The 25530-nt window shown below is 35.5% G+C and overlaps 1 protein-coding gene across 49 annotated transcripts in view; it reads left to right on the top strand.

The window, feature by feature from the left end:
- The window catches only part of LOC128874370 (calcium-activated potassium channel slowpoke), a 110583-nt gene that overhangs the window by 77576 nt on the left and 7477 nt on the right, over window positions 1–25530 (top strand). For 8 of the 49 annotated variants that reach the window (XM_054119072.1, XM_054119116.1, XM_054119070.1 and 5 more), the window contains exons 13-20: window positions 8475–8630; window positions 9268–9344; window positions 9882–9917; window positions 12328–12396; window positions 16671–16721; window positions 19238–19258; window positions 22048–22116; window positions 25098–25130. In XM_054119072.1, the coding sequence (XP_053975047.1) occupies window positions 8475–8630; window positions 9268–9344; window positions 9882–9917; window positions 12328–12396; window positions 16671–16721; window positions 19238–19258; window positions 22048–22116; window positions 25098–25130 (512 nt within the window). Of the gene's footprint in view, window positions 1–4115; window positions 4229–8474; window positions 8631–9267; window positions 9345–9881; window positions 9918–12327; window positions 12397–16670; window positions 16722–19237; window positions 19259–22047; window positions 22117–25097; window positions 25131–25530 lie in introns of all 49 variants that reach the window. The other 41 variants (XM_054119095.1, XM_054119111.1, XM_054119094.1 and 38 more) reach the window with 24 other exon arrangements.

The raw sequence follows: 25530 nt of genomic DNA on the forward strand, positions 1-25530 counted from the left end.
TATATGGTTCAATTTAAACCAACATCACGGATCTTGAAAATTCCAACAAAATAATTTACTTTATATTTTTGCAATTTGTGATATCTTAACTTTGTCTTGAAAAAATTTGATACGAACTCACAAGCAACGGAGGCGTTCGTGTGTTCCTCATGAAACGGTCTACCCTGTACATACATATATTATATGAACGTGTCAACTATACCATACAGTACCGTATCTGTGCTCTACACCTAATCGATGTAAGCCACCCCTTCATCGCTTTAGTAACGTTACAGTAATTTCACCCGTTTTTCGCAACTTCCATGTACGGTTCAAACTCAATCGGATACCGCGGATTGCACGGACATGGATAATCAAAGATTTCCTAAGGCACGTCGGGGACAATGGCGTGTAAGCTTGCTGGTTTACCCCCTTCCAAAAAATAAGATCGAAACAAAAGTTTACGAACGCAATCACCAGACTTGATTTGCAACAATTTTTCATTGATCGCATCGTCAATGGTATTGCACGCAGATATTACGCAAATATCGATTTCGTAGAATAGATTTTTCATGGATACTTTAATACATACGGTGGGCCATTTAATTTCATTTCTCTGTTGACGATTGCTTGATTAAACTGTTCAGGAAAATGATGAAAAGAGAAAATATATAGAAGAAAAGATTAATATAATAGAAGTTGTTTATGAAAGAAATTGAAAGAAATAAAGAGAATAATAGAATAATATGAAATCACATTATTGATGTTTTATTTTATCCTAACATTTACATGGAGTATACATAAATATTTTTTCATTCAAGGGTTAATATAATTCTCTAACTGACAACCCTAGCCATAAGAAATGAAGAAGTAAGAGCAATTTCACATTTGGTGGCAAATTGTGTCATCAGGGATGAACCGATCGTATTTTATTCAAGGAATACTCGCGAGACAAAAATATGCCTCGCTTCTCTGCCATTCTGCTGGAATTTTTAGAAGACTGAATATTATAGTGTGCACGTGACTTCGACGCGACGGGTGCTTGGCGCATTGCTCCGGAATCGCAAGAGTATTGGATATCAAATTTATCCGCGGCTGGATCGAACTGGAAGAACTTCTGCAGTAGTAAAACCTACATGGAATTTTGTCCGATAAAGTAAACTTGAAAATATCATGTAGGATAAAAAAACAACTTTTATTTATCAGCTCCAGAATATGCAGATGTTTTATGGGTGTTCCATTTCTGTATCATCGTTTTGAGCAACTGTCGTAGCCTCGACGTATCATGATAAAATGTAATATATATTGAACTTATGTGAGCAGACTGGCACATATAATAGTTGCAGATAGTTTTCCTCCATCTTTTATAAGAATTTAGAACTGGTCTTTCCTCTAAACAGTTTCTTCATACATCCTCAAGCAACAGAGATATCTAGGCAATCCCAATTAAATGGCTCACCTTGTACACATGCAGTTTCAATATAGTGTACATAATACTATGTTTAACACAAAATAATGTAACGCATTTTCGTGTGCTACGGACTCCCTTGCTTAATTAACTGACAAATTATTAAAAATTCCTTCTCACGATACAAACACAGTTCAATTTATAGAAACAGCTATTTGATAAACACTTGCGTTACTTCCATACTTATTCCCACGTTGTTGTAAACAGGAATTTATTTTTCTCAGTTTTGCTAAATTCGCTATTTCAATGGACTATAGTTGTTAAATGTTTCAGGTTGTTCAGTTATTTTCAAACCTTATCTAGTTATTCTAGACGACTTTCGAGTATACTTATCAAACAGTATGAACTCCGAATAATTGATCAACGAAACCAGTCAACTCGTAGTACGTGAAAATGTGTTAAACGTTTCGTGAAGGCATATATCACATATATGCTTCGAATTGAAACAGTAGTGGGGAGAACCACTCAGATATTCTTACCAACAGCATGAACACTTTGCCGATTTTTGAGTTCACTACGTCTTGGGAACGACTCTTGTGCGCAAAAACTTCCAAAAATATTCGATGAATATTTTATTCTATCAACAATTATTCTCTTCTCGGCGTATTACCTTGGACAATTATTCTGTGGACATCTTCGTTTCCCGCCTGGTTGTTCATATCCATCGATCCGACACTCCGCGGTACTGATTGACACGAATGTTGTTCGTATGTAACGAGAATATCACATAACATGCATTAACAACAAGTGGATACAATGAGCGAGCATTAGGGACCGTGTACAGTAGGTTTCATCTCGATTTCGTGAACAGCTCGTTTTGCGATGAAAGGTAACTCAAACCTTGCAAATGGAAGGTGTATCGAGCTGCATGTCGTGTCGATAAAAGAGCCCTCTTGGTCTACAGAGCTTTAGAACTCCACCGTGCATGAAAACATGCTTACGCGACCGCAGAGTGTCGCAGTAATCGTAGAACGACGCAAGCCGAAACTTTGTGCAAAAACGAATCCAAAATGTTGAATAAAACGGTTTTCTTTGACCCTTGGTTGTCGATAAAAACGAGCCGGAACATACAGGACTGTTGGTTAAGACGCTGTGACACTTTCTCAGGGAGGTATGTGAAAATTGATCGCTCCTGTCTATAGGTTAAAGCATAAAATGAACGTATCTATATATTTAATACAAATTTTGGTTGGTTTAGTAAAAATTTTAATTATACATTTAGAATATTCGTGACTTAATAAAGAAAGAAATCTCCAGATGAATATTATATTAGATAAAGCAAAAATGAATATAAAACATCTGAGATGTATGTCTGTTGAGTACATTTGAAGTTAATACTACAAAAAAAAAAAAAATATATATACATGTCGAATTGAGTAACCTCCTCCTTTTCGAAGTCGGTTAAAAATAAATAATATATGATACTCGATTTGTTCTTGCACGAAGAATCGGTCCTCCTAAGGTTGCGTTACGGTTGCTGGGACAGCCTGTACGAAGAGCTCTATCGCGAATAATTGAGCCGATAGTGACAATGACCGAGGAGAAGAGATCGTTCGTTCGATTAAGAATCGCACTTAGGCAGAGTCAACGGGAACCTGGCCAAAAGCTGTTTGCCGAAGATCATGTGTACAGCTGAAGTGTTCAATACTAGCATTCTATTTTCGTCAGAAGCTGTTCGTATATAGAGGATAGCAAAGGGTTACCTAGTGTGTGCTTTCCGATCAAAGTCAGTTTGATTCTGAGCCACGCAAACCTTATCCTGCCAAGCGACGTCTACACGTTATTCTGCTACCGATGGAACTTCTGTTTTCCTTTTTTCGAATTTAGAAAAAAATTGGGAAGGGACGTGGGATTTAGCTGGATTAATGGAAAGGGCGATTTGTTTATTTCTTTTTTGGTTGCAGGCGCAAATTATAGTTGGCAAAAATTCTTTCCCTGGATGTAATGTTTATTATTTATTCTATGTTTTATACTTGCTTATCTCTCCTAGAACAATTCCGTGTTTATGTATTAAAATATCCAAAATGATTAGAAAATTACATCGTTGATGAGGTAGGGGTTTCTGTACTTTAACGAAGAGACAGAAGGGTGGAAGAGGAGAGGGCACTTGGTCAGTAAGGTAGGATACTCTGTTGGTAAGACTCGATAATGTAGATCACTCCGTCAGTAAAGCAGAGTTTTATTTACAGAATGTTCTACAACTAAGTTCGCTGCCCTATCGACAGAGTCTTGTACCTTACTGAAATAATCCCAAAACGTACAACATGAATTATAAACATTATGTTCAGGAAAAGGGTATTAACCAACTAAATTTTCTGCTGTAACCAAGACGGTGAAAACCTAAAAACAAACGAAAAATAAGCAAAGGAAAGATTACTTTCTCACATTTGATCCCTTTTAGAGACCTTTAACACGACTTTTTTACAGAAACTGTTTTTAAGACGTATCCGTATGATATACGTCGGCGTTGTTTTCGATAAACGTTTCGACTCGAGAAATGTTTCCCTTTATCTCAGTGTGGTCCTGCGGAACACCGTATTCTGCCTTGTTTGCCTGCACGAGGAGAAGCATACCGGGAGTCGGGATACCTCCTCGTGCTAAGTTCATCCAATACGTCGTGGATCTTGAAAGGTTTGCTGACGTGGGGCCTGATTGGTTGGTGTTTCAGTCGCCGGATACTCAGGCGTGGCAGAATGATTACCTGCAGGGCACGGGCTGCGAGATGTACACGGAAACACTCTCCCCGTCCTTTACCGGGATGACATTTCCCCAAGCCAGCGAGTAAGTCCTCGCTGCCATTGGCTGCCACACTTGCAAACTTTTTGAATACCAAGGACAATAGCGTACATACAATGAAATTCACACGCAAAACCATATACACACAATAGCATATAGACACAAAATATATACATACAAAGCAAACACACACTAACCATACAAACACAAAGAAACACAGACACGTAGCAATCGAGTAAAATGATACATCTAAAGTCTGAACGGGACACGTCACACGAAAACACTTGAGAGACACACTCGAGTGCGAGATTTTCTTTATTCTATCTGACTCGATCCTTGGATCTCGCACATCACGCGACACACACACACACACACACACACACTTTTGTGTATTTCCGACATCGTTGTGAGACATGTACATACACTTGTACGTGGATACGAATGTCACCTCGGTTTTTTTGCTCCTTGAACGTTCCTTTACTTCTATCAGAACATTGTTAGCCAGCGTAGTTTGTCTTTTTTCGTTTTTTAATTCGTTTTCGTTTTCCTTTTCCTTTTTTATGGTTTTGGTAATTTTGGTATTCTGGATGTATTTTGACATTTTATATACGCATACAATCGATCATTTTATCCCAGTCGTTGTAGCAACGTCTGTCGTACTTTTTTTAACGAATACTTTGCTTTTTCTCTTATTCGACTTTTCTACCAATATATCTATATATTTTTACGCTACATAGAAGTAGTTATTAGTGGGACGAATGCAGATTTCACCAGCAACTAAACCGTCGTTAAGCACTGTTAGCGTGTTTTTGTGAGCACTATCTTAGAAGTGGACGAAGGTTGCAAAGATAACAAAAAAAAATCATTCTTTTGAACATATACCTTGTTAGCTTTAGTGTCTCGAGGTACAATCACTATCGATAACAACAGTTTTCGTAAGAAAAAAGTGGCTGTACTTCCAAAACACAATCCAGTATAATATACAACACTACATAATATAATAATATACAGAAGTCTGTATCGACTGTGGACGATTGATTTCTTACGTTTGAATTATCTTTTCTTTTATTAAAAATTTCATTCCTTTATTGATTTTCAGGTGCAAGCGTTTGCGCTGTTTTAGTTAGTGCGTGTTACAATATTTAAAACAGGTGTTTAATGGAATCAATACTTTTGTGTGTCAGCTTTTACTGCAATCGCAACGACGGTGACATGACTTTCTCGACACGTTAATTTCTCATGAGTTTCTCCAAATTCATTTTTTGTTATGCTGTTTGAGAAACTCTAGATTTTCCATTTTTCTTTAGTCTTTTTCTTTTCTTTTCTTGCACGGATCAAATAACGCTGAACGCGTCGCATAATACTTGCCGCTGAGAAAAGTTGCTTTTTTGTTGATTGAATTTGTAAAATTACAGAAAGGGTGGTAATCATTTAATTAAGTTATGCAAAAAGAACTATTTCATTGGGTATATACCATCAAGATATGTTTCCATTCAGGTGGTCAAATTGTTCACCCAAGTACACAAACAAAAAGTGGAATGTATCTATTCAATTTGGTAGGTTAATTAAAACGAAAATATCAAATGGTGGCACGAAAGTGTTTTAAAGGTATGTTCGAAAATAATTTAAACCATGAGAGACGCGTAATATTGAGTATCTACCTACAATTTGGATATCGTGTCTGTTCGTAAATGTGTTTGTAAACATTGACAATGGCATAATATTCACTGATTTTCATTGATCCTTATACCTTTTATTTAAATTAAATCAATTAAAACAAATATCTTAATGACTCGTCATATAGGTAACTTGACGTTTGGAAATTGTCTAGATCGATGAAATCTGCATGCCTCCCAAAAGAATGTATCATGTATTTTTATACTGACGTCTTTACGGCATCATATGATACACAAATAAGAAAATTTTCTCTACACGGGTCAAGCGTAAGCATAATATTACATATAGTATATTTTTGATGAATATGTTAAGGAAACGTGGGAAATGAATTTTCTTTTGTCCTTGCCCATCGTGAGTGTTCGTTGGTGTAGCGTTTTAATCTTCCCCACAAGAAAAAGTGTTCGTTGTACACGCATGCCTGCTGCTCTTTACTATATGAAGTATAATCAATTTCAATGATAACGTATAGTCATCAATTGTGGGAAATTTCATAGGTGAGTTCGCGTACCATATATTATTTGAATAAAGAGATTAATTTAAATTTGAGGATTTAATTTTTCAGGTACTTAGTTAGTACCAGAGTGTGATAAATATAAAATTACACGAACAAATGGAATACTCGATATTTTATTATTTACGATTACTTTGTACACAGATTAAGATCACATGGTATTTTTTGAGTCCTTAGAGACGTCTACCTTGTTATTTTATTACCGTTGCCCTCTTTGACCCAATTTTTGCACCGTACTTATTGCATGTATTATTTACTTGTCAATGCTGGGCATAACCAAATCATTTTTATTCTCAGTAATCGTTTCTGAAATGTAAACCAAATAAATATAAAAAATTGTTACGTTACTTTAAATATTGATTTCATAAACAATTTGAAATTATCAAACCAAACCGGTGTGTAAATAAGAAAATGATCGATCCAAAAAAAGCAGGTGATAAAGAAATGAGTAAAAAGTAAGCTAACAATAATGATTGATTGTAATACTTGTGACACTTGAAAGAATTATTTTGATTTTGCAGTTACAACATTAACGAAAATTGTTTCACGCAATGTTCGCTGAAGCCAAAAAGTTGATGGTGTGCCGGAGTATTGGTGTAAACCAATTTCTTATCTTGAACCATATAAACGCACCACGTTTATATCTTCCAATTGTTATTTTACCCAGCACTGCTATTTTACGTCTATAGGGAATATATTATTGTTTCGTCCATTTTTTATCTGTTGATTTTGTACACTTCTGAATTCGTCGTCACGATTTGATTTGTGTGTGCGAAAGTATTTACCAATCCATCAAGTACGAGCCCTTTGCTGTATTAGATATTAGACATATCTTTATTATTATTATCATTCTCATTATTACTACTATTCTATAACACGGTGCCTGTATACTTGTTCTTATCGAACACAACAGGAGGACTAGTTTGTTGGCCTGTTCCTCGAAGTTTGGAGTAGCATAGGATATTAGAGCGTTAGCCTAGAGCGCACTAGATTTCGTCTATCTTCGCATGACTCGAGTTACTATACATTAACGATTCTTTTATACGAACAATCCCTGTTTTACCTTGCTTGCTGGGACACCTGCTTTGCATAACCTGTTTAATATTTCGTTTATTAGCGAAATGGTAGAGGAGAGCGTCACGGTTCCATTCGTTGCAGCTAAGATTTTTTAACACAATTTAACGGATGGATAAATTTATTTTGAATACAAATATGGAAAATAACGAACCAACTGTGAAGGCTCTGCGATACTGTGAATGTGTGCACACTCTGCAATTAATATCTTGTATGATTCATGCAAAACTTGAAAGTAATTGCTTGACATTTATATGCAACCTGTCAGTAGTTTATGGATGTTTTATAAGATGTAAATTTTATATAATTTTGATCCTTCTCTTATTAAAAGATATTCTTATTTGAAAGTACTGTTTATATTTTAAACATATCATAACATTAACATCATTAATTAAAATTTTGAATCTTTCCTTAAACTTGAAAGGTATTTTAAAAATTCAGTATTGGAAAACAATAAAAAAGTTCAAGCAGAGTTCGTTAGAACCTTATACAGGAACATCTTATATGCTACCAAGGGTCGTAACAGTTTTCAATTTGCCACAATTCCTGAAGCATTAACGAATCATACAGATCCTGTATGTTAGTGCTCCATTACCTGTTTTATAGTCCACCCGTACGCTTTACTAATCGTCTAAGTTTAAGTATATAGAAATAATTCATAAGTATTTGTGCTGTTATCGTATTTACGCTTTTAGTTAACGTGGACAGTGTCATTCGTATAGCATACGATTACGGAATCAATCGACACTGTTTACACACGTGACACCACGTTGTTTCGAGTTACATTTTACAATATAACATTGAAAAAAAATTTGTTCAAAATATTTGTAGCATACTTGCATAAAATTCGAAAAAGAATGTCACGAAATTTAGTTCACAAGATAATTGTTCTCGAAGATTTATGTTAGAGCACTTGCTTAAACACATATTATTAATAAATGTTTTTATATACGTGAATGTAAGTAATGAAGCTTAGTTTTCCCGCGATTCTGCGTGAAGTATCAAATATTATGCAAAAATTCATCCTAGGTTATGCTTCACGAAGTTGAAGCTGTTGCTGCTGGCGATCGAGATAAAGGGCGAAGGAGGCGGCGACAGTAAGATCTCGATCAATCCACGTGGTGCCAAGATCGTTGCAAATACTCAGGGATTCTTCATTGCTCAATCTGCTGATGAAGTGAAGAGGTGAGAATGATATTTTATTAATAAAATTATTAATAAACATAAATTTTACTATAAAATAGATTGAAAATGTAGAATAACATTTTTTTTTCTACGGGATATCGTTCTCGAGAAAATTAATTTTGGATATTTATGAGACGCGCACGCGATACAGTAGAGCTTGGCTGGCGTGTCTGACCATTACTGGCTATTTCTACTTAGGCTGGTATCTGGAACTCTTGACGTTTGTATTTTGTTTTCTATCGATCTTACCGTTTTCTAATTAGGTAGAGCTACTTAAAATAGATAACTCTATACCATTATTAATGTTTGCTAACACGATCATAAGTAGAAATGACGATTAGTATAGATATTTTTTAAATTCGACTTTTTACAGAACGAAAAAATTTATTCTACATTTTCCACTTATTTTGATGCAAAGAATAATCCCTTACGTGATTATACCTCCTGATTTTATTTTACTACATTTATAATTACTTCCCATTATAGATATTAACGTACTTAAAAGGGCTGTAATTTCACTTGAAAGTATTTTATAATATATCTTGCCAGAACTATAATTATGTCACACCAGTTTTTATAAACATCATTCCAAACTATTTGTATATTTAAATTTTCACAATACGTTGTGTGTTTTCAGGGCGTGGTTCTATTGCAAAGCATGCCACGAGGATATTAAAGATGAAACTCTGATCAAGAAATGCAAGTGCAAAAATTGTAAGTTTTTCTAGTCTAGTGACACTCCTTTTTTAACAGTTTCTTTTCTTGGTTCTCGTTGAGTTCTCTGCTATCGAATCTCTTACTAATCGACCTCCAATTTCAACGGAGATACGTACTTTATACAATGACAAATTGAACGATATATCTGCGCGCGTACAGACGGCCAGACATATCGAGATGAGTTGCGAATCACACGTCAGTCGATTACTTTAATCCCTTATATCGAAGATCAATTATGGCTATTTGCATCGTACCCGAAGAATTTGTGTGACTCGCAAACAGTTAACGACTATATTATATATATTATATATATATAGAGATTTACGTGTAAGACCAGGCGAATCACACAGGAAGCCCTTTCTATCCACGATCTCCCGAAACGACCTGTCCACTTTCTTCTCCCCTACGTCTCTATGCTACAAAAAAAAAAGAAACAAAAATAAAAAAAGTAATAAAGCCGCAGCAGCATAATACTGCGTCAATTAACGAAGTGACATGGTTATGACTATCCTCTTGTGATATATTGTGATCTAGTGGGGCAGCAGCAGCGCTCCTGGGGCCGGGACTTAGGTAACGTCTCATACTCGTTCGCTAAGCCTTTATTATCGTCTATAACTATTGCCTTTACGTCTCTGTTCTTTCTTTTATATCTTCTTAACCTCCCTTCTGTATTCTCAGTTTAACTCATTGAACTGTATCCATTAAACGTTAACAATCTCTCTCACCCGTTCTCGTTCACCATATTGATTTTTACTCTCTACGTTTTCTGTCTCCAAGTCAACGTCTCTGTCATTTTTCTCACCATCTTTCTTTGATCCCCGCCCTCCCTCGTCTTTCTATCATCTTTTATCTGCCTCTATCTTTGTCTCTTTGCATATCTCTATCTATCTCTATCTCTCTCTGTGTCTTACTTATGTGTACATATGCCTCGAGTTTCAACCATTATCTTGCATATATACGCTAAGCCAGTGGTGACGATCATTATGATGATAATAATGGCGATGAGATAATGACACCATTAATCTTCATTGAAAGACACTGTTCAAGGCGATTGCGATGCCACCGACTGGGTATCATTCGTTTTTCACGGTCCCCCAATTGGCAATCGTGCGAGCCAACGCTCTACCAATGCGAACTACCAAGGCTCTGAAAATTGCTGGGATAACGACTCCTAGTGTAAAAATTTGTACAGTTCACATCTATGTGAAAGACTTTCGTCCCGAGCCGACACCGTGTCCGATTCCAATTGATACAGTGTGTCTTTCAAAATTGATCGACGTGAAGAATGAAATACCTTTCGTACATGAAACGTGAAATGTAATCCTTTTATAGTTCAGTCAGTTGGCGCATGTCCACCTGGCCAATCAACCAAATTAGCCTGCACTCTAGCGTGTGCTCTTCTCGCTCGTCTTGCATGCATGATTAGAATCCCGATCCGGATACTTTTTATGCCTTAACGGCATGACAGCTTCGTACGAAATATCTCTGTCTGTCTGTCTCTATCTCTCTGTCTCTCTCTCTTTCTCTCACTGTCTCCCTTTGCTCTTGTTTCTCTTGCCAAAAGTTCTATGGCTGTTTTAACCATATTTTTTCTCCGTTCGCGTGAGAACTCTCAGCGTGCCAGCTGTTATTGATGAGACCTTCGCCGGCCCATAGGGCTGACTGATTGCAAAACTAGTCGCGCGTCTTCTGCGCTCCACGTTGAAAATTTTGTCGACTTACACGTCGTGTCGTTTATTCACGGTGAAATTGAAACTAACTTTTGTCGCGGAAACACACGATTCTACGATGGTAAGAGTAGCTTTTTCCGAAGACCCACTGCGACGACGATCCCGAAGGCACCGTGACAGACCTTCGTGAGCGAGGACTTGGTTCGGATTGTGTATCTAGATGATAAAAACTGCAAAACCCTACTCGTTGTTTTTTTAACGATTCGTTACACGACATCAACATACACATCCATATGTACACGGTTCACCTGGGCTCATCTATATCAATGTTCTGTACAGAATTCAGTGTCCATCACGAGTGAATTTCTAAACCCTGGGCAATCGAGTTTCTCACGAATCTCGTGTTTCCGTTCGCCAGAATCGACGGGAACTTTTGGTTTCTTCGGACGATTCCGTCGTTTCTTTTCGGCTGCGTGGGGGATGTTCGAAGATGGCTAGGAACACGGTCGAAGGTTGAGAGTTGTACGGGCGATATATGTGCCTTAACTTTTCCAGCATATTTTCCCATTACCTCACAGCAGATTTACGGTTGAGCTGTTACTAACGAATGACGCTTTACTTTGGGATTCGTACGTGCACGTGGCTAAATTATATGCAAATATGATGATTTATGTATTCCTCTGTAAGATAATGCGACTCCGAGATCACGTACCCATTGTGTACACTTTTGATCTATGACTTCATTCAGAATTATATATCGTGGTTGTAATTCCATGAAATAATCTACAAACGATCTTACAATTTTTCATACCAAGGCAAATATAAATGAAAATTCATGCATATTACAATTTTAAATGAACGATAATTTTTGGTTAAATGTATATAAATATGTCGATGAATAATCTACTAATCCACCTTTTAATTCAGATCAGATTCAGATTCTTTGGATACCTATTAACATTTTCTCCTTTAAAGCTTAATCAATGCTTACGACGAGTACGAGAACTTTTAGTGCAAAGAATTAATTAATGATATTTCTAGCCGAAATTTAAATTTCCTTATAGAATGACATAAATCAAACAGAATTTGTGTGCGCATGTAAATTAGATAAAACTGTTGGACAATTACTTGACCGTACGAATCCGTGAGAAGCACCCATACACGTGTTTAACTCACCTGTTTACGAGGTTCGTTGCGTTAGCCGTGTAAATAAGCCTGCCCCTGTCCCAACCTCCAGTTACATCGGACAGTGTGAGCCTATCTGTTTTATTCACAAACGTGTATCCGGGCCGATCGCTCGATTTTTGCAGATGTGGGGATGATGATGATGCAGACTGGCATGGTGAAGGGAAACACTGCCTACAGCAGTTACCTCGACGGTACGCGTCTTTGAACCTTCCTTTCTCTCCTGTTTAATCCCCCAACGTTATTATTCCGTCGAATTACTTTTGGAACTTTGTCAGAATAATCGTTGACGAACGGTGGAAAATAACGCGCGGTGGACGGTTGACGATTTCTTGGAAACGATCATTATTCTGACAAATTTTCTCTGTTTGAGTCAAGAAAAATTGGGAGACTAGGTAACAGACATGTTTGTTGCATATTGTTGTATGTGTTTGTATATCGCCAATAACTTAATCGGGGGAAGAACGATTGACTCAAGCAGAGCCCTTCAATTGGTTTGACATTGAACGAGGTAAGATTGATACAAGTGACGCAAACAAATTGCAAATGAAAGTTCAATATTTAATATTCCACGTTTACATGCACTTACTCCACAGTACCTTTGAACTTTTTGCTCTTTGACATTGTTCGGTTCGTATTGTTCTCGCTGGGCTTTTGCTAGAGCTGACAAATTTGGCGTTCTCTAATTAAAGCAGGAACGTCGAGTTCGAACCGGATCGGAGACTATTTGCAATGATTACGAAGCGGTCTCTCGCGCGTCGTACGGTGAGTCGCGAAAGTACTTGTGTCTCGTGGATTTTTAACTTCAAATGATAAGTATATTAATGGAAAAAAATGTAAGTAAAGTATCGAGATGAGAAAAAGGTATTAGGTCAATAATAATTTCAGTAAGGCACGAATAGTAAAATATTAATTACATATTTAAAAACAAAACGTGTAAAATAACAACAGAAAAACGTTTGGTGAAATAAACTACAAGTTCAGAAAAATGAAGTAAAGCACATTACTGTTTTATAAGTTCACGAATTAAGCATTTTAGTAACTAATAATATCACGAATGACAAATATTAAAAGTGCAATGAGAAAAAATGATTTTTAAAAATATTAGCAATATTGGTACTAATTTTGTTATGTTGTTTTCAGTCCAATACACTGAAACATTCAATTATGACATCTATAAAATTAATGACATTTGAAAAGTCGCACAATAAATTATCTTTTCCTCATCTTATGCAAACAAATGCTTTCTTCACATTTTTATTCATAACTCACGAATTATTTGAAATGGAAAGTTGGCGAGACACGAATACTACTGTCACCGGTTGCAAATGTACAGCGTGTAAAATATTATTTGTTACGACTTCCATTGACAAATTTACATTCTTGACTTGGTGGGAATTTGACGAAAGACCATGCAGCTAACACGCATCATTCATCAACTCTACACGAGGATGAGAAGTTCAAAGGGAATCCTGTGTCGCAAACGAACTGCTTTTTCACAAAAAACTTTTGGAGCCAATTAGATTGCGTAGAGTTGCTTTTATAAACGAAGCGCCCCCCTCCCCAAATCTCTCTTTTATTACACCATAGTCGGGAGAAAATAAGCTGTCTGCCCATGGTCACCCATAGCTCAACTTCACCCCATCGTTTGACAAGATTGCTATTCTGTTGCTCAAAATGTGGACTTGGATTGTTTGCACGAAAAAAGTGCCAAAGCTGAATGCTGTATTTATTAACTGTTGTGTTTATTTCAAGACATATAGCTGAAACTCGTATCTCAGAATGTGTCTCGCGTCTCTTCTATGCTTTAATGGATATGTGCTTCTGTCTGTGTGTCGAATATTCTATCTTACGTGCGAAATTATCTTCAAGTCGCGTCTTATTTCACCATTTGGTTTATCATTTGTTCGCGTAGAAAGTCACAGTGAAGAGGTGATGGCTTGGTCACGTTGAGGTTAGATATTCTGGGAGGTTCGATTCGCTGCGCAGTAGATCTGCGCATGACGTCACTGTCATTTAAAGATGGACAATATTTTATTCGAAGAAAATTCAATTCTTAACAATTCAATTTTTACTTGTTCATTGTGAAATATTTTAAGTAGTAACTGGTTAAACATTATTTACATTTTATTCGTCATTCGACGTACTTATTTAACAATAAGCAACAACATTGGCCATCTCTGCTATCATTGGGTCCACATTTAAGCGCTGTTTTTTCAGAAGCAACTCTGTGAAATCTCTTGACTAAAAACTTTTTATATTAAGATGAAAAAATAGTTCATTTACGACGTACGATTCCTTTTAAACTTTCCATCCTTTTAAAAATTCTCTTTGTTTACCAAACCCATTCATCTTCTTCCAAAAAAACTGTCATTCTTTCGTCCAGAATAGGTGGAAGAGAAAAGTTTGACCTTGAATTATCGATGGTCGAGGTAAATATCGCAGCAGGTATTTTAAGGAAATCTCCACCGATTCAAGTGAGTAGATTGACATACGAGAAACGTGACAAACATACTTTGCACACCCCGTACAGAGTTTTTGCGTATGATACGCATCTTGGCTTCAGTTCTCACGTGAAATCGTTGTTTCTGCAGATACGCATTTACGCTAAGCACGTTCTATCGAATCGTATATTCTGTGTCTACACGTTCATGGCTGTTACGTTTCACTAATTAACAAGAGTTGCTCGTTTCAGGCTTGGCAATTATTAACCGTTGTTTCAATGTGCTCACGCCGAAGCATCGTTAAGTACTTTCCCTCACGTTTATGGTTAGAAAGTATTCGTTTCTTCTACTAAGCGATTTTGTCAATTATGAAAATGATGTTGAACGAATTGTTTGGATGTTTTTCAATTTGCAAAAACGTGTTCATTTTTTGGTAGGTTGGTTTAGAACCATGAATCCTTATATAATTACCCGCAGTAATTGCTCCCAAAATATTTCTTCGTAAGATTTTTACAGGCTGAATTGATCTGAGCAGTTTTGCACTATGGATACGATGTGAAAGTTATGTGTTATTACTGCAAATGCTTGGTACGTGTCACGAAACTCATTTTTAGAGTTGTGATAAGTAAAAGTAAATAAATTTACAAAACTTTCACGTGAATAATTTCCATTAGCTCTGACTACGGTAAACTATTAATTTCCTCGGTTAGTGGAATCTAGTTTAAGTTATTGAATAATACGTTGAATGAAATAATATAGCAATTTCATATACGATTTTCATTTTCATGAGTGCATAAGTTCTACCAACGTTTTCTCGTAAAATTAAAATGCTACCAGATTCGTGAATGCTTTTTATTATTGATTACCTTTTGCATGTTCCCATGAGTCATCAAAATATTGTTATTTTTTCTAAGGGGTTAAATGTTTTCAATAATTTCTGTTCAAATACAGAAATTCGATTTCCAACTAAAATGACATAAAATGAGTAGAACTTGTGCGCTCATTTATTATGTGGATAAATTACGTAAAATTGAAAGAAATGTTCAGGCGAGGAAGGATCGATCGAGTTTTCATTCTAAACAGGAAAAAACTGAACTTACTATGCGTCTCTTGTCACTAACACCCTTAGGATTTGATCTGACTCCCGCTTTTGTATTTTAACTTGCGAAGCGTTTTTAACAACTATAAATAGACTTACAGCGATCTTCGAAGGTTTCGTTTTCGATACCCCGTGTCCCCCGAAATTACGAAGAAGAGAGATCAATGGATGTACGTGTGAAGCAAAAGTTCCGAAAGCGTTTGCAGCTTTCGAGGCGTCGAATTTTTTTTTTTTTTTTTTAATACCGTTTCAAAAGCGGTAACGCCTCCGGTATATAAACACCTTAAGTTCTAAGTTTACATGGACGATGGTGATCAATGCCCAGGGTTTATCGAACATAACGGCTCAAAATACTCCATTCTCCCTTCACACGTTACGCACATTTAACATCATATTCACTAATGTCACCGACAATAACGTTAGCACTGTAATTATTATTAATTTGTAAGTGAAAAGCGATATCCCAACCCCTCCCCCAATAGGAGTTCTAGTGACCACTGCACACGAGGTGGACAGTGTAACCCTATATGTGTGTTTCAACCCTCTCACGATAGACCAGAGTCATTTAACCAATAATCAGCAGTTTATTGACAAACTTCTCCGTCGATTGTCACGTTGCAGTGAACCTTCTAAATTCGCATAAAAATTCTAACACCATTCCTGACTGTTGCTTGAGCTTTTGTATAATTCGTAAAAATCGATGGATGAGACGTGGACACATGTTCGATCGTTTAATTCCAGTCGCGTGTCAGGTATTAAAAATTTAGTACAAAATTCACTGCTATAGAACGACTGCAATACGTGACCCGTCGATCGAGACTGGATCTACACATAGACCCTCTCCACCTGTTGCCACCTCCTGCATCTAGGTTGACATTATTTTGGTATGACAACTAACAGCTCTGGTTCTCCTCCCTTCGGGCAGTGGCCACATTCCGGAAAGGCGTGCGAGCTGTTCAAATGGTTGGAAGAGCAAGTATGTATCCCCCGCGTGTAGATTCTATTCCACATATTGTTTCCTTATCTCATACTTATGATTTCAACATCCCAGAATCGTATGGCTAGTCGAGAACCGAATAAGCAGATCATCGATTCTATCAGACCTTCAATTCGATGTTCCTTCGAAGTCGATCGTCTTTATTTTTTAAATACATTGGAAAATTTACGTTCCATAGATTTAATGGTTGTGTAATCGCTAGAGATAATTATCAATTTTATGCCAAGTATCGTTTAACGATGGTCGCACGTTCGACTTGAAGGTCACGCATATTAGAGTTCTCCCATCATCGTTCATTTGACACACATTAATTATTTACGTTTTAGCGTGCAAAAATGTACGAATTGGAATCATTACCTCGCGTAATTGTTTGCTTCCACCGGCCATAACGATGTGAAAAAATTTCGTAATAAAATTTGTAACAGTCGCTTAATGATTTATTCGTATATGTTTGGATTAGAAGATGAAGAGTAAACTTGTTAAGGCCTAATTGAATGAAATTCAGTTCAACATGACATGTAACGAAAGACGAATCGGTGAACTTCTAATCATTGATGTAAGATCCATTGATAACGCTCTTATCGACGTTGTTTCATCGGTCTTTTATAGTAAAAAATTATGATTAGAAATTGTGTATTTTATTGCATGTAAACAATGTGCATAATAGAAACGTATATTATTTTTAGAAATATAACGTATAAAAAAAACGCGTATAAAAAATATAACGTCAGTATCATTTTTGAACTTTATACGAAGCATTTATTTATAAACTATTATTAAAGAGTGACAAATATCATACGGTATAATTTTAAACTTCAGTTTGAAAAAAAATTGAATGATGTAACAGCGTTGATAAAGAAATTGTCAGTGAAACGGTCGTGGATGGTCAGAAGTACACCCAAACCGAATAGATTCGTATTCAAATACTTTAATGAGAATAGCACAATGTTTAACTAACAATTTTTCCAGTTATTTATTTAACATAAGTATTTTCTCGATTTTTCGTACTGAAGATTAGAACACATAGATATAATTGTTGTGCTAGTTCAGTGTAACTTCGTCCGAACTAATAACAATTGATTTCAGAGTAGAAATATACTATTAGTGTTTTGAAATTCCTTTTGATGTGATGTTTTCCATTTATTATTTTGCAATTGAAACTACATATATATATTTCTATCAATGTCGTCTTGAATGTAGTTTTCTGGAGGTTTATGTCTTTTCGATGGTTTATTGCTGTGAGTGAATTATTAAGACTTCATCGACTTAAACTCGCGCGATGTGATTGCCTTGAGTCTTGAACTACTTTTAACTATAATCTTGCATCGATGTTCGATTTCTGATCATTCGATGTTTTTCTTTTTTAGAGTATCTTAGAGCTAGTTCTTGATTGAGTTGATTTTTTTTTTCAAATACGTATCGTGTCAGAATCAACAATAATCTATCGGTTACTATATGATAATTTCGATACTTGCATCGATTCCTCAAATTTTTTCAACATCATTGCAAATGTGTGGACAATCATACATGTTACACTACGTGTGCACTGTTCGTGTGCTTTGCGTTGATGCAGAATACTTTTTGGAGAACAGACGTTTCTTACTTACATTTGTATAAATTGTTATGATACATTCTTTTTTAAACTTTCATTTTTAATTTCAACATTGAGTAGAAATTTGTTCGTCGAAGAAACTGGTTTTCAATGTCTAGTAGTTGAGAAACTAATTCATTTCTAAACCCGAAGAACATGACTTAAGAATTACTTCTAAATTAATTTCATTATGTATTTGTTAACAAATTTAATCAGAAAGACATACAGAACTTAAAAAATGCCAATTTTTCGAAATATTGCTTTCAGTATCACCTTTTTTATATCCAATCATTTTACTATAGCATGAAGAGAAATATCGTTTAATACGTACTCAACAGTAACATCCAATATTGTATGCTACCAAAATTAACGGAGCACTCTCCAACAAGTATTCTGCAATTCCTAGATCGTTCCAAACGTAGTGTCATTAATGATGTAACGCACGTAATTGTTATCACTTGTTACATGGAGAGCAAATAAGTCTGTGCAACGAGACTTTAATGTTCACTTAAATGTGTAGAGAGTCAGTAATGTCAGCAATGTGCGCACAAGCATAAGTAAAAGAATAAAAAGAAAGACAAAGAATCAACAGTTTCACTCGCATCGCTCATCAGAGCCTTCACACAGTTATTTTCTCATCTCTAACTCACCTGTGATCCACGCGTGTATATATCTCTCTGTGTATATCGCCATAAACAGGCATCTGTGACACACACGCATACCTAGCCTCGGCCAATACATCACATAAACACACCTGCACGCACACAGACACACGCATATGAACACAAACATAAACATTCACACAGTCTATGTACACCTAAAGTCAAGAAAGAAACCCTTTAACTAACTTTCTATGTGTCTATCTGTTCGAACTTTCTTCTCTTCGTCCTCTACTACCACGTAGGTGAAGACTTCTCGTATGCAAGTAAGTCTACCACGGAGCGGGTGTATAATAATAATTGCATACATGTAATATATATTATACGTCGAACGGTATAATATATAATACATTACATTGCCGCTAGATTCGTGATAATAAGAAGACGCATATTATAATAAATAGATCACAAGAAGTAGGCTATACGTAGCCAATCATCAATTACAGAGCAACGCTGTATTGTTTTGATCGATACCGCTCGAAGAAGAGTTCCACCTATTGCACATCTGTTTTTTTACTTTATTCTTCCTACTTTTTCTGCTGGAATAACGCTAATTTTATGAGGGACAATCCTTGGCCTCGGCATTCGAAAAATTCACGAATACGCTCGATGGTATGCAAGGGACGTCGTGATGAGTAATATGTATGGCCTGTTCCAATTTTGCCTGAGGTGATGAGAACCATTGTTTGAAATATGTACTCTTTGTTTTTATTAAAAATTATATTAAATGAATATATAAATTTTAATGAAAAAGTTTCTAAAGAGCACAAATAATATGTGTTTAGAAAGACAAAATTGACCATGTCTTAGAATTAATTTTTCTTCATTATACATATACTACTGTAATATAGACTAATTCATTTTCAATGTTTTAGAATTAACATAAAATACATAAATGGGAAGTATTACAACTTGTAATGATAATACTAATAATTTATAAATATTCCAATCACCAGACATTGGTTTCAGCTCCTCAGAATAAATTTGCCCAACAATTACCATATTACTTTTCAAGACGTTCACTATCATATTATTCCAGAGATTTCACACATTTTTTGAATATCTGGTTTTGGTATTTTCCCTTATTAATATGCTGACAGTGTATTATATACTCTTGCATGTCCTACGATATTAAGCATCGTAGAATCCAATGTGAAAATCAATCAGGCATTAGAAATCTAACTATGCAGAATGAGACACTTTAAACCACTTGAATATATCTTTTATTCTTATAATAGAAAGAAATTTTAAGAGGAGCAACTGCTTAGTGTTGAGTTGAATATCACTTCATTTTATCATTTTCATTCTAATTTCAAGACAGAATTTAAACACCTCAATCGAAATATTTTCAATTATTTATAATTGTTAGATTTTTACAATTATAAAGGTATATGAAAAATAAAAAAATGATAATTTTCATTAGTGATCAGATTCTTGAAACGAAAACAGTATGATTTGTTATCGAAGTAAATCATTTTTATTCGTAACTCGTCTTCAGGGAGCTAGAACAAATAATATACATATGTAATATTTAAAAGAGAATTCGACCCTCAAATATCTCTGACAGTCAGAGGTAGACAAAATTTAATCGATGAATGAAAACAACATACAACATTCTTTTATCTACAAAAGTATGTCGCCCATGTCTGGCGCAGGTCCAACTCGAGACCAAGCAACTTCTGCTCACGACATGTTCTTTCATCTCAAGAATGAAAGAGTTGTTCATGTGTCTTGTTCTAAGTACCTCAGTCTGTCTAGGCTGTCAATCTGTACAAATGTGCAAAGTGGCCTTTCACAGGCGCTACGTTACATCTAGCCTTATGCTACGAGCCTAACCGAGGCCAAACAAAAAAAGAAAACAGAAATAATAAAAGAGCGTAGTCAAAAAGCAGTGAGCCGCGTTCGCAAATACAATTTTGCAAACGACGAGTTTCACACCGGTCATTTGCTAATGGAAGGATTAACCTTTAGTTTAACTCTGCTTTGACACGGTAGAATTCTACGATTTATCGAGCACTCTTTCGAATCCTCCAGTATGTCGCACAAAAGTTTTATACCGATTAAAACGTGCACTGGCAATGTCGAGTAAAATATCCACATCGTAAGAAGTTATCACTGCATGCCTTTCAATACTATTAAAATAGCATTTTTACAGAGACAAAGATAATGCTGACAATATTCGAACGTTCTTTATTTACAATCGCCATATTGGTTTCACTCAAGGCATCATCTTTATTCGGAGATTGGGCGAAATTCGATTGGATGACTATCGAAGCTTTGAATATTTATTATATTCAGTTTTACTATTCAAAAGTATTTTTGTTATTCATTCATCCAGAGAAGAATTTCGCTCGGCTCCACTTCTGTTTGGCTTGACGTTTCCAGAAACTCTGGCGATCATCGTTCTTTGGCTCTGTGAATTTTAGCATGGATCAAGTAGTGCCTGCGTACAGCGCTTAAGATGGTATAATGGACATGTATACTTTAGCATTACGTTAGTACAACGTTTGTACAACGCGGAGGAGGTTCACGATTTGACAGAGTGCATACTTTTAGCGTAACGCTGTATCCTCTTTCTAATTCCTCGCTCGTCCGCGTTGCCACGAGCAGCATTGGGAACGGTAGATTTCAAAGTTATACATGTATGAATTATGCAGTAACAATTAGATAGTTTAACTAGTACTAAGGTCCGTTGCAGCGTGAAATTTCTATTTAGAACAACTCAAATCTCCCAAGTAATCAGTTCTCCATAGATCAACCTTTTAAAATATTTAAAACAACTTTGTCTCTCAGCAAAAATTTATCAAGTTTATCTTACTATGGAAGTATTAACTCATTTTGGAGAATATAACATAAGTATCTGTTTGATTGACGAGATTTGATGTCCTATAAGTGATCGAGAAATCAAGATCTGGACATTTTTATTATTAATTAAAATTTGTTTAATCTTCGACGCTGGAACGAAGCTTGAATTTAGTCAGTGATAGAGATAGAGTAGCAATTAGGCCTTAGATTATTAGTTAGGGTAGCTAACATGTGTAGTGGTTTGTTACAGACGACCACCATCCTCCCCCTACATTCACTCCGCCAGAACTGCCCAAGATGGTTCACGTAAGAGGTACAGGTACACCTCAATAAAAACCATGCTACAATCTCGCAAGCTGATCTTCCTTATTTCGATAAATCACATGATACTATATATACTGGTACACCGCGATCAATCGCTTTCAAAGAATCTCACGAACGAAAGAATTCCAAAAGCTACTTCACGAAAAGTATTGCGCTCATGATCTCTAACTATTCACGCTGTCGGTTTCCGATCTTTTCTTTTTTGGTTCTGTATCACCACTAGACTGCGGATGTTTATACAAATCGAGGATTTTTAGGAATTGACGTTGCCAAAACGAGACGTGGAATTTTTTAAATATTTTTTGAGGATTCTAATCGTGTGTTTTTATATTCGGACGTGTTGAAATATATTTTTGGAATATTTTTATGCATTTTGTACGTTGCATATTTTATTTAAGCGAAATGTGATCAATTATATTAAATGTATCTCAAGATTGTAACGAAGTAGACTACGCAGAATACATTCAATTTATATTTTCAAAATTTACATATACTATAAATGTATAAACATCCGCAATAGAATCACGATTACGTTTCACTGGCCAATTCCGATATTTCTTAGTGTTTTGACATGAGGAACTTTGTTCAAAATTAAACAGTACTGGATTTCAACAATATTAAAAAAAAATGTTAAGTTAGAAATGTTATTTCAAATTTAGAATAATCACAATCGTCATTGAAGTTATTCAATGATTGGTTTTTACGTAAAACATTAAATTATTATTTTACTTATTTTCTAAACCGAATATTTTCTGTCCAATATTTAAAATAGTACAAATTAAATATTTGAATAAACATTAATTTCAATTTCGAATATTACTTAGTACTCTACTTAAACAAATCTAGTACTGTTTCCTGTTTGATATATCGGAAGACGCTTACTCTGTTCTTTTAACGATTTTGGAGAAAGTAGAAAGAACCCAGAAATAAAATTAAAATTATAAATGTCATCTGCTACTTTCTCCTGTTTTGATAAGTGGATGTAGCTATCGTAGATACATTATATGTAGTACATTGAGTTAATTTGTCTAATTAGTTGATTTCATTTCTTTGTAGTTTCCACATTAATTTCTACCACAAATCGCAGAGACTAATTTATGATTTTATAGAATCATTAGACGACGCACCCTCATTAGTCGTTACTTATTTTCATTCTCTTCTTTAGTTTTTTGTTTAACGTAGAATTCATTAGAATCTATCAATCACATAGCGCGTAGAGTACTATAGTATCATTAAAGTTTGTAGCTTTTATATTACATTTAGCGTCACGTATGTTTTGTTGTAGAATTCATTTCATTAGAGTTATAGTTTCGGGAAAACAGCAGTTTGCAATGAATAAGTCACAGTAATTAATCGATCGAATATAATTCAAAATAATTGGTTTAGATTTTCATTCGAAATGACTTGGAGAACAATATTTACCAATTGCTGTTAAAATTGATCCTCGTAATTGGTAATACTGTTGCTGGGAAAGAAGTTTCAATAAATTCAGATGTTTTATTATCTATACGTGATGATTGAGTCTTTCCATGTAATTCGATACATGAAAATAAAATTGTGGTGTTCGTCTGCGTAAGTAGTATAGCAGAACATCAGCGTTTCTCACTCTTTAGCATTATTACACAATCAAATTTTGTACGACAAAGAATAGTTAAATATTTTATTAGTATAACAATATTATATAGCAATTTAATATTTGTCTGGATGATATCTTAATCGTGTCGATGTACTTTTTTTTCTATTTCTTTTCTGAATCTGATTCGGAGATGATTGTAAATTTCATGGATAGTTTGAGAAATGCTGTTCGAATTCAAATGTTTTGAACGATTCAGTATTTTCTGTCTATTTTCTATGTCTGAAGTACATATATACATTTGGCTTAGGATGTTTAGAGTATCCGTTTCAGTATTTTCTTCTTTGATATGTGTCACTTGTATCTGTTCCAAATGTATTAACAGTTTGCCTTTACTTACACATTTATGTCATTCTATTAACGATTGCGAAACGGTTAATCGATAGTTGTAGAGAGCACGGTAGATTGGTCTCATTTGTTATGAAAATTTCTTTCCATGGTAACGTTTAGACAGGTCATAATTCCATACTCTATTTCATTTTCTTCAATTTATTACGTATAGGTGGTGGTCCATCTGATTACCGTGACGAGCGCCTAATCGCTTTTTTATTGTCCTTCGCAGACACTTTGCACCCGTCGTAATGGCTAGAAATTGCTTGCGGTCGCGAACACTGCTCGACTTTCATCGTTACATCAAATCTATTCCTCTGATGTTCATTGTCCAAAATTATTTTTTGCATAGCTTGGAAGTGTTCTCGCAAATTAAATTCATCCATGCTTGCTCAATCTTGGAATATTTCGTTGGTACGACCGATAAGAAAATATTTACTTGACGTTATCGAACCGCGCGTATTTTGGTTTAATTGGTACATTATTTATACTGCTCCATTTAAATCACCTTGGAACGATTGCCACACCGAATATCGGTTGCATTCACGGTGAGCTATTTAAAAGATTATTATTATTATAGGAGAAATTCCTCTCTCGCTTTATTGGGTGAAATAAATACGGATTAGTGAGATAAAAAATCTTTTACTGACGAAGGTCGTGATTACATTAGAATATTTTGCTTGTAGTTTAAGATGAAATTAGAATATCTTTGAATCACTCGATGACTAGCATTTGATGTATTTTTGAAAACCGTATCGTTCGCGAATCGTCAGCAATTCTAGTCGTTGAAGAATGACGAGGTGGCACGTGCAAGGGATAAGTATGCGTGCCTGCAAGCATGGGACATGTAGGCTCTTGCTGATAAATAAAAAGTATAATGCGCTATAATTGGGGGGTTGTTAGGTCACGATCAGTGTGACACTCTGTAATTGTCTTAACCATTGTTGCTTTGTCTATTAGCTACGCTGGACGCGAAATCTAGATACGAATTAATGCTGATGTATTAATTGTAGGTGAGGTCAGTCGCGAACGAGACGACCCGAACGGTGAGTTTCGAATGAACCTAATGCTCGTTTCTTTTCTTGTGTTGCCCCCATGAAAGTTGCCCACCCACCTCTCATCGATCCCTTTTAACGTCGCAGCACAGGACCAAGAATATATTCCGCACTGTTTTGATCGCAAACACTTTCTGACTGAAAAAAAAGATGACGATACGAATGTGCATTGTTACGAATCGCCACGGTCTAAACGGATTTATATCGTTTCCTATATTTATTTACTTTTATGTACGTGTACATCCAACGTTTATCTTCTCCAAATAGAACTGTACACTAACTGACAATGGATAAACTGTACACTGGAGTCATTTGTTTCTGAACTTGTTACCTGATGTATTCAGAGGCCGTTCAGAAGTCTGAGAGAGTTTTCCCACTCGTAGTTTCGAAA

The sequence above is a fragment of the Hylaeus volcanicus genome, chromosome 3 (genome assembly GCF_026283585.1).
Source record: "Hylaeus volcanicus isolate JK05 chromosome 3, UHH_iyHylVolc1.0_haploid, whole genome shotgun sequence".
In the NCBI taxonomy this organism is placed as follows: Eukaryota; Metazoa; Arthropoda; class Insecta; order Hymenoptera; family Colletidae; genus Hylaeus; species Hylaeus volcanicus.